This window comes from Monodelphis domestica, chromosome 4 (genome assembly GCF_027887165.1).
Source record: "Monodelphis domestica isolate mMonDom1 chromosome 4, mMonDom1.pri, whole genome shotgun sequence".
Classification (NCBI taxonomy): domain Eukaryota; kingdom Metazoa; phylum Chordata; class Mammalia; order Didelphimorphia; family Didelphidae; genus Monodelphis; species Monodelphis domestica.
Genome location: NC_077230.1, coordinates 288,877,947 through 288,888,273, shown reverse-complemented (window position 1 = coordinate 288,888,273; position 10,327 = coordinate 288,877,947). Strand labels below are relative to the sequence as shown.

General features: G+C 38.5%; 1 protein-coding gene across 1 annotated transcript in view; it reads right to left on the bottom strand.

Moving 5' to 3' along the window:
- Positions 1–1,090: 1,090 nt before the first annotated feature.
- LOC100023029 (potassium-transporting ATPase alpha chain 2-like) overlaps positions 1,091–10,327 on the bottom strand; it is a 35,050-nt gene continuing 25,813 nt past the window's right edge. The window contains exons 15-23 of the mRNA XM_007495179.2: positions 9,400–9,550; positions 8,073–8,241; positions 7,789–7,943; positions 5,091–5,214; positions 4,799–4,944; positions 3,336–3,469; positions 2,429–2,530; positions 1,643–1,734; positions 1,091–1,550 (exon numbers count right to left, since the gene is read on the bottom strand). Of these exons, the coding sequence (XP_007495241.1) occupies positions 1,522–1,550; positions 1,643–1,734; positions 2,429–2,530; positions 3,336–3,469; positions 4,799–4,944; positions 5,091–5,214; positions 7,789–7,943; positions 8,073–8,241; positions 9,400–9,550 (1,102 nt within the window). The 3' untranslated portion in view covers positions 1,091–1,521. The remainder of the gene's footprint in view (positions 1,551–1,642; positions 1,735–2,428; positions 2,531–3,335; positions 3,470–4,798; positions 4,945–5,090; positions 5,215–7,788; positions 7,944–8,072; positions 8,242–9,399; positions 9,551–10,327) is intronic.

The window sequence follows — 10,327 nt, the reverse complement described above, 5'->3', positions numbered from 1 at the left end:
GCAAATCAGGAAGAAGTGTAGCTGGATTTAATAAACTACACCTCCTCAACTCAATGCTTTCACTTCCTAGGAGTATAATTTCATAGTTAGATATTTGTTGGTTGGAATATGCTTTACTAGTGCTTCTATTTGATGTGAACAATATACGGTCAATGGACGTCCCAAAAATAAATCAGCTGACTTTTGGACTAACACAGTTGCAGCTACTATCCCCCTCAAACAAGGAACTGTACCAGCAGCAATTGGATCTAGTTGACAACTATAGTATCCAATTGGATGGTAACTTTTTCCTAAAGTCTGTGTCAGTACACCAGAAGCAATACCTTTCATCTCATTTACAAACAGTTGAAATGGTTTTGTATAGTCTGGGATATCCAAAGCTGGTACAGATAAAATCGCTTCCTTAAGCTTACTTAAGGCTTGCTGATGTTCAGGTTTTAGTTTCAGAGGTTCTGGTTCTGTATTCCTGGTTAGATCTGTTATACACTTAGTTATTTCAACATATCCAGCTATCCATTGTCTACAGAAAGCAGTTTTTCCAAGAACAGCTGAGTTACTTTTTGGTCTTAGGTGCACTCAGTTTCTGGATGTCAGCTATTCTTTTTTGTGTGATACTCCTGGAATCCTCTGACAACACAAATCCAAGATATTTAATGCAAGGCAAAACCCACTATAATTTTTGCCTTGGAGATTTTATGCCCACATTTATATAATTAGATCAAAAGAATATTACCATCCCGTAAACACACTTTAGATGGCGATGCTAGGTATCAACAAATCTAAATCTAAATAACTAAGCTTCTTAAAATTAAGCCCAACAGGGTAACAGAATCTCACACACTAGAGTCCTTGATGAACCAGGAGTCCCAACTGATGTTCACAAATGCTCCCAGCAGGGTAGAGGTCTTTCTCCAGTCAGACTCCAGCAGACTGACCAGATATACTCTCTCACCCCAGCTGAAATCCTCAAAGGCCAGTTGTTGATGAGCAGGATCTTTTCAGCCACACACTTTACTCATTCTCCTGCTCCTCCAACTACCTTCCTAGTTGAAATATATCATCTTCTCAAGGAATCTAAGAATATAGGTACAACTTTATTTTATAAAACATTTTTTATTTTAAAATGTGGTTTCTTTAGGCCAGTCCACTAGGGTTTATACTATACATGACTATGCCCAGGTCGAGTTCATAAGACTCAAAGGTCTCAAATTCAACAGAAGTACATGTTTTACAAAAGAATAAAGCATTGTGAAAATTTATGTACAGGGTCAACGGATTCTTTTTCTTCTCCACTGCCTTTAAAGTTTATACATTTTAAAACAAACAAGAGGGCAAGGCACAGAAGAAAAACAGTTTATACAAAAAAAGCCAAATCTCATTTTTACAGTGCATTAACTGAGAATCTTTCATACAAATTTCTTCTCGAGTGTAGATTATGATGATGTCCATATTGCACAAGAGACTTCCTAGCAGAGGCGACTGGAGAACACTGAATAAGAGTCTTGGGAACCAATAACAATTTCAGTAATACATGTTATTATCCCACCAGCCTGTAAGGGAAGAATAAGAAATATGGAACAAGTCAAATACTCAAGGTCTCCCAAATCTGGACCCACAAACCTCCTCCTTTGATGTTACTTACTTCCTGGATACTGCCTAACTAGGAGTTTTCGGAACTCATCATATAACCAGATGATAATGGCATATGGTACTGCCACAAACCAGTATTGAATTCTGTAAATAAAAGGAGGCAAATCCAAGAGTCAACGTGTGTCAAAAGATAAGAACCAGCTTCTCAGGTAAACAGTGATGGGGTTATTAACTTTACTACCTTCTTAGCAATTTCAACAAATTCAGGTGGATACCAAGCAGGGGAGATTTCTTCTAAATTGGCCAAAAGCCACTCTTTTCTTTGAAAACACATTACAAAGTGAGGAACACTCAAAGGTGAGGACACAAGGTATGCTTTTTCCTTCAAATCTTTCCAATGGGAATGTGGATTTGATTCTATTATCATTTATCTCAATGCTATATAGATCAGGCATAACCATTTTTCCAGTAGGGGATATTTGGCCCCTGATCCTTACCACCTCATTTCTTTCCTTTTCTTTTTTTTTAAGCCCTTACCATTTAGTCTTAGAATCAGTATTAAATATAGGTTCCAAGACAGAGTAGCAAGAGTCAAGATATAGGGGTTATGCGACTAGCCTTGGGTGGCATGGTACATGAGGTCATATTTGAACCCAGGACTTCTTATCTCTAGACCTGTCTCAATTCACTGGAGCCACATTGCTGCCCCCATTACCACCTCATTTCTGATCTGGACATCAACATCCTCATCCTCACCCAGCTTGGTCTCCTAACTTAAAGATTTTCCTCAGAATAGAGGCTATTGTTTTCCCTTCCCCAGGTAGGGTAGATAACTCACCTAAGGGTGGTGAAATTCAGAGCTGTAATACTTCCCAATCCACAGGAGAGGATGACTGCTATGATGATTTGAGATGCAATCCCAACCCAGATGTATTTATTTCTGTATGAAATATAAACAAGAACAGACTTTTAGATTCCTTATTATTATAGGGAACTGCACTACCTGACTCCTGGTTCCTTAAACACCTAACCTAAGCATCTTCCTTCTCACTATCTTCCACTCTACTTCCACATCCAATCAACTGCTAAGGCCTGTCAATTTCCTCTTGGTGACATCCCTTGTGTACTTCCTCCCTTGCCCTATGTCGCTGCCTCTATCCTGGTGTGGGTCATCATTATCTCATGAGAAGACTATTATGAGAGGCTACAACTCTCCCCTGCCTTTTCCTTCACTCCCTTCACTTCTTCAGTATTCTTACACTTACCTTCCACCACATTGTACTCTCTGAGCTATTGATATTGGCCTTTTTACTGAGCCTCATACAAGTACTCCATCTCCCAACTCCAGACATTTTCATTAGATATTCCCACAGGCCTAGAATATCCTCCCTCTTCAAATCTGTCTCTTGACTTCAAGTTCTAGCTAAATTTTCACCTTCTATGGGAAGCCTTTTCCAATTCCTCTTAATGCTAGTAACTCTGTTATATTTATCTACAATTTATTCTGCATATATTTTGCTTGTATACAATTGTTTGGTATCTTGTCTCCCCCATTAGATCATGAGCTCTCTGAGAGCAGGAATGTTTGTTTTTCTTTGTGATCTAAAACTTATTATAGTGGCAATATGTATAGGGCACTTAATACATGCTTATTGACTGACTAAAGCCCATCAGGCTAATATGACCCAGAGCCATCAGAATTCTACCCTCTTTATATGATAAGCCTCTGATAATAGAATCGATACCTGAAGAGACCTTGCTGGAAAATGGAATTTATCCGTGTTTTTCTGATGATGACATCTGCAATTTGCTGGACCATAACAGCAACGAAGTAAGCAGTATATCCAGTCCACTCTAAGTACTTCCTCTGATATTTTGTCTGCAATGATCAATATGGGGAGAGGTATGGAAATTTACGATTACTTAAGTTTTCCAGAAGAGGTAATAGTTGAATAGGAAAATGAAGGAATGATATAATTTATTTTACTTCTCCCCACATATTGTACCTTGTAGCCTACTTGTTTTTGTGTCTGTTACAAGGCTAACATGGATGAGCTCTAGCAAACCAAAGGGAGAACCGAGTTCTGATAAAGGTCAGAGCTATTCAAATAAGTTTTTAATTGTTGTGTCCATTCTCAAAATTCATTGACATCTCCAGTAAGCACAATTCTACTCTCATGCTCTATACCCCTTTGAACTACAGATCACTTTAGAAATCTAAGCCAAAGCAGATGAACTCAACTCTTCCTAATGGAAGAGTAGTTTCCATTTCAGAATCAAAGCTTCTCTCCATGAATCTGATCTAATTGCTGATTTATAAAACCAAAAAACTTATCTGATAAATTTTGCTTTAACAAAAGACAAAAACATATCAAATTTAATAATAATTGACACAAGTAATATTTAAATGTTATATCATTTGGTTCTCTCAACAAGCCTGTCAAGTAGACACTATTATTATTCCCATTTTTTGGATGAGGAAACTAAGGGTCATAAAAGTTGAGTTACTTGTTCATGTTAATACAGCTAGTAAATTTCAGGCAGGATATTAATTCAGGTCTTCCTGACACCTACTCCAGAACTCTACCATCAAAAAAAAATTGACCAAATCTCCAAAAACAGCTAATAACCAACATTGTCAATTTTTTTAAAAAATTCTGATAGCTGGTGCTATTTAATGTAGTCTTCATTTACATATGAATTTTTTCATTCTGTTTTGTTCATTTCCTTCCTTTGTAATAAAGAAAAACAATTAAATGTAGAAAACTAGTACATTGGCCATGTGGCATTCCCCTCCTATGGACAAACATCTCTCAAATGAGAAGACCAAAAATTTATTTCATCATCATAGACCATGTCATGGAAGTTTCAACTCTTCCCATCTCCAAAACTTTACCCTTTCTCTTCCCTGAAAGCTCCTCCACAAAACATCAGTTCCTTAGAGTATTGTCTCCCATTATTTGAAGCGAAGATCCTTGAGAACAGGCTGACTCTAGTAAGTCTATAATAAATGCCTTTTCATTCATTGTGTTTGTATTCCATGTACACTGTTTGGTGCATAATCACTGAAAAAATGCTTGTTGACATTTTCATTTTCTCATTGTTTTATTAAAGTAGTCTAAGGCAGTCTAGAGCATGGCATTTCAGCATTACTTGGGTCAAATGGGCAGTAGAATAAAGAAATGAAGTTAAAACTTTGATACTTTACCCATTCTTGTCCATAGCTATCTTCAAGATCATTAAAAGTATTATCTTCCCAGAATGGCCGTAAGTAAAGGAGTCGTTCAGGTCTGAATCCCTGGACTGCATAGACAGTGAAGTAGGCAAAGAAGCCCCCCACAGATTGCAAGATTCCTACAGGACAAGGGAAATGTAGGAACAGATGAATTCAGAGTATTCCATTTCTAATTCTCCTTTACCCATCAAAAAAAAAAGGCAGTTTCTGAATATGTTAGGAAATAGGGAGCAAAGTGCCAACTGGAAATTAGATATTAACATACCAATTTGCAGGTAAGAGTACAAAGCCAGCTGATGATTCACAAGTCTGTCCTTCTTCTTGTGGCGTGGCTTCCTGTTCATGATGTCACTTTCAGCTTTCTCATAAGCTAAGGCAATGGAAGGAATCTATGGAAGAGAAAGACAATGGAACTCAGATTTCTGCCCTGTGGTTGGAATATAGGCAGCTAATATTTAGCTAGCAAATGGAATAGAGAGAGAACAAGTGAATATCAAGTCCCAGTAAGCAGCTTGGCCAGAAACTTTCAAGTCTGAAGCAATAAAAAGTCATATGCTATTAGTTTCAAAAGAAACAGATCTCAGGGGCAGCTGGGTGGCTCACTGGATTGAGAGCCAGGCCCAGAGATGGGAGGTCCTAGGTTCAAATACTTCCCAGCTGTGTGACCCTGGGCAAGTTACCTAACCCCCATTGCCTGGCTTCTTACCACTCTTCTGCCTTGGAACCTAATACACAATATTGATTCCAAAACAGAAGATAAAGGTTTAATTTAAAAAAAAAAGAAAGAACCATCTCTCTCCAAAATGTATAAGCAGCCCAGTATTATTACTGTATGTAGAGAAGAAAAGGGGGGGGGGGGTTGGCAAGGAGTTGGCAATTGCTATTTCTCTTCCTTTTTCTCCAAGTTTGCTTCCATTATTTACTTAACCTTTATTCATGCTTTCCAAAACCATATGAATAATTGCCCTCAACAATGTTGGTTATTCTCCAGTCACTCTTCAGTTCTGAGTTAGCTGTCAGTTGTGGATTTTATATAACTTACATTGGTCCAAATCTTACATCTACCTCTTATTAACTACTTGGTTTGATCTTGTATAAATCATTGGGCCTTAATTTCATTTATCTATGAAATGAAAATATTGAATTGAATGATCTCTCAATGCCCATATCTAAATCTCTCCTATCTGATTCTATGAACTAACTTGTTTGATTTTAGATGCATAGTCAATTAAGAAAATTACACTGGCCTAGGTTCATTATTTCTTTAGGTCAGTAGATAGGAAGATTCCTGAAATTGTGAATAATGCCATCTTTCCCATTTTCTACTCATTTAGAACCTTGGATTAGTTACAGGATTGTACCTTACTATGATTCTTGGATCTCGTAAATCTGTCCAGGCCCCTAAAAATTGGGACAATTTTGGTGGCAATTTCACCTGTGATTCCTAATCATTGTTTCTAGCTCAGGTTTAAAGAACCTGAGAAACAAGAACAAAAATGTACACATTTCTGGAGGGTCAGGTTGATGGAACAGTTTGGAAAGCTCAATTTAGTACAATGTTGATTTTATTATCCATCTTTTGCCAAGTTAACTAAGTCTCTTCAGGAGAAAGGAAAACCAGAAGGTGGGAAAAATGATCCCAAGTTTATGGCAACTGATGTTGATTTGATTCCCTAGTTTAGTAATGGGGAACCTTTTAGAAATGAAGTGCCAGGGGGCAGGCTGGGTGGCTCAGTGGATTGAGAGTCAGGCCTAGAGACGGGAGGTCCTAGGTTCAAATCTGGCCTCAGACACTCCCCAGCTGTGTGACCCTGGGCAAGTCACTTAACTCCCATAGCCCTTAATGCTCTTCTGCCTTGGAGCCAATACACAGTACTGACTCTAAGATGGAAGATAAGGGTTAAAAAAAAAAAAAGAAATGGAGTGCCAGTCCCCATCCCTGCCCCCACCCCGCTGCCAGACCAAGTGCCAGGCCCCCTCCCCAAAGACCAAATTATGTGACTCTCCCCCCACCCCCATTGAGTGCCAAGCAAACTGCCTCCTCCCCTTACTCCACCTAGGGGAGTTAGGAAACACTCATTGGACTGCGGGGGGGGTGGGGGGGGGGAGGTGATGTAGTCTAGTCTTGGGGAGAGGGAAAGGTAAGGGGTACAAGTACTCTGCTTCTCTCTAGTTATGTGAGCTATGATTCCCTCAGCTCTAGAAGGAAAAAAAGCAAAAAGCCCCAGCCTACAGGAAAACCTCTTATTTATAGGAAAATATAACCGTCGGTTTAAATTATATCATCCTGACACATTTATCCCATCACATCCTAGCCTTCCTGAAGGGGGTATCCTCCAAATTAACCTTTTTAGCAAATGGTCAAGGGTTGAAGTCCGGTTTTAATCTGGATGCAGGGTTGACTGGGAGACTGAAAAGGAATTATTGTGTTTTCCAGAGCTTCTAGGAACAGACAATGCAAATTAATGTAGCCCAAAGAAACTGGGGAAGAGAGCAGAAGAGGCTATTGGGTTCATAAAACTTGATTCCTAAATCACTAGACTAGTTTTGAACATTAAAAAAATACAAACTCAAAAGACATCCCCAAACTAATTTGTATAGGAAAGACACTGGTTGCTTCTGATAGTAAAGACATAAATTGTTTCTGTCTTCTCAGACCAAGGGTAATTAAGAGGCCATTATATTCTGAAGTGATGCAATCTTGTCCTACAAGAGATACTGTCTTGAAGATACCTGCTTAATAAACCTTTTGGGATAAGGGTGAGTGGAGCAGGTGAACGGGAACTCCCCTCTGGCTTTTTAGTTAGGAACTCTGGTGAACTCTGTGCTGCAGGGACAGACTCACTGGGTCTTGGGACACTGGGTCTTTGGCATACATGCCCACAGAGAGATCTGTGTGCCATCTCTGGCACACATGCCATACGTTTGCCATCATGGCCCTAGCTGCTCAGAAATCTACTTACAACATCAGTGCCCAAGTCGATAAACAAGATGGCAATGGTACCGATGGGCAGGGGGACCCCTGCAATAATGAAGATCAGAAAAGGGCAAAGCTCTGCGATGTTTTTGGTCAAGGTGAAGGCAATGATTTTCTTCATATTGTCAAAGATTAGGCGACCTATAAAGAGAAAAAAAATTTTGTTTTTGTTTTTGTTTTTCAGAGAAATAACCCTTAAGACCCAGGTTAAATCAAAGTTCTGTAAGGGTACTTCTAAGATGTCTTTGGTATGGAAAGGACCTTACTTACCTTCCTCTATACCTGTCACTATAGATGAAAAGTTGTCATCTAGTAAGACCATGTCTGCTGCATTTTTTGCTGCATCAGAGCCTGCAAAACCCATTGCAATCCCAATATTGGCCTTCTTCAGAGCTGGGGAATCATTAACACCATCCCCTGTCACTGCAACAATAGCATCCTAGAAGAACACAGTGGGATTCAAAACTTTCAATCCACAGATTTCAAAGAGTAGCCAAGTTTGGAATCCTGATAAAAAGTATAGTCTTCATCTGCTCCAGAAGTTAGGATAACTCCGTGTTCTACAAGAGTCTCTTTTTAGGAAAAAAAGGGTTGTATTGTCTTGTGATATGAAGAAGAAAAGATTTAAAAGTCCTCAAGCAAGACTTTTGAAAACTAATGGAGACGAATGATAAAGTATCAGTGGACAGAGATGGGCAGCTCCACCTCTACTGATAAAATATTGATCACAATATCACATTCTTCCTTTAGTTAACTCTGTGGTGAAGGCCAGTAACAGAGAAGGCCTCAACAGAGAAGTTATAATTACAGAATGAGAGTCTGAAAGGCCACCATCTTCTTCAAACTGTAACAGATGAAAATTCTTTCAAGTCAAGTCTATGGTATAAAAATATAACAATATGCTACTATATTGTAAGAAATAACAACAGGAAAAGGGAGAATCCTGGAAGGATGTTTATGAGCTGATGTAGAATGAAGAAAACAGAACCAGAATAATTTACACAATAATAATACTGTAAAGACAAACAACACTGGAAGATGTCATTAACCCAATGATCAACCACTATTCCTAGTGGACTGAGGATGAAGCATGGTACCCACCTCTTCACAAAAATGGAGGCAAGGGACAGAATGAGACATATTTTGAACATGGTCAGTGAGGGAATCTGTTTTATTTAATAATATGTTCATTAAAAGTTTGGGGGTTTTGTCTTTTATCCAATGGGAGGAGTAGAGAAAATTTTTCATGATTTGTTAAAAAACTTGATTAGAAGCTGTATTGTCATTGTATTTAAAAAATCTGGCACAGCATCTAGAACATATTAAATATTTAATCAATGATTGTGGAATTGAATTTCCTTGAACAGAATTGGCCATTCCCCCCCGCCCCGCCCCCCAGTCTTATAATGGAAAGAACTTTTGTGTTTTAGGAAAGAGCTTTCTGTTATGATAAAGCTTCCTTTTAGGCTCAATGGAAGTCTGAAGATATCTAACTTGTACTCAATTGAGTGTCTGTTGGTCAGTCAAGCACTTATTAAAGAACTACTATATGCTGGGCACTGTGCTATATATACATACTACCTCCCCAATCACTCACCTGTCTCTGACAGCCCTCCACAATTATCAGCTTTTGCTGGGGAGATGTCCTTGCAAAGACAATCTCACTGTGGTTTTTCAGGAGCTCATCCAGCTGCTCTGGGCTCATCTCCTTCAGCTCCATTCCACTTACCACAGCTGCCTTTGCCTCCCTAGAAGAGTCAAAGCAAAGCCAAGTAAGAAAAAAGGACAGCTCTAAATGCTGAAGGACTTTCCTTGATAGAAGGATACATTAGGTAACAACACTCTGAAAGTAACTAGCCTACATTGGGGCTATTGCAATGAATACTACCAAATCCTCTCCCTTACAGAGTGGACCTCAAAAGGGCTGGTAGTGAGAAACAATAGGTGGCTGTTCTCTGTGTCTGGAATTCATTCCCCCCAAGCATCCTTCTCTGTCTGTTAAATCCTTAACTTATACTGTAAAATGGAATTTAACAAAATGGAATTTTCTTTTTAAAGAAGTCTTCTCTGCTTCTTCCAGATGGTAATGATTATTTCCTTTTTTTTGAGCACTCTGGTACTTGCCTTATATTTCTTGTAGGTGTGTATAGTTTTAAAATATATATTTCTTCAATTCAGCAAATAAATGTTTATTAAGTGCCTATTGCAAATAAGGCTGTATGCTTGGCCCTAGGAATACAAAGGCACAATAGACCTTGGGTCAAAGAGTTTACATTCTACTGTGGGAAGTAATGGACTTATATTTAAAGTCATTTTAGGGTGATATGAGAAAATAGCAGCAACTAAGGAGAACTAAGGAAGGGATTCAAAGGGGAAGCACCTGAGCTACTTGAATTTTGAATTATTATTATGAGTAATGAATAAAATTTTATGTATTTGTTACAGTATAATATCATAATACAAATATACTCTGCTGTTATATAATATAAAATAAGGAAGAGTACATTGAGAAGGGAGTACATTTG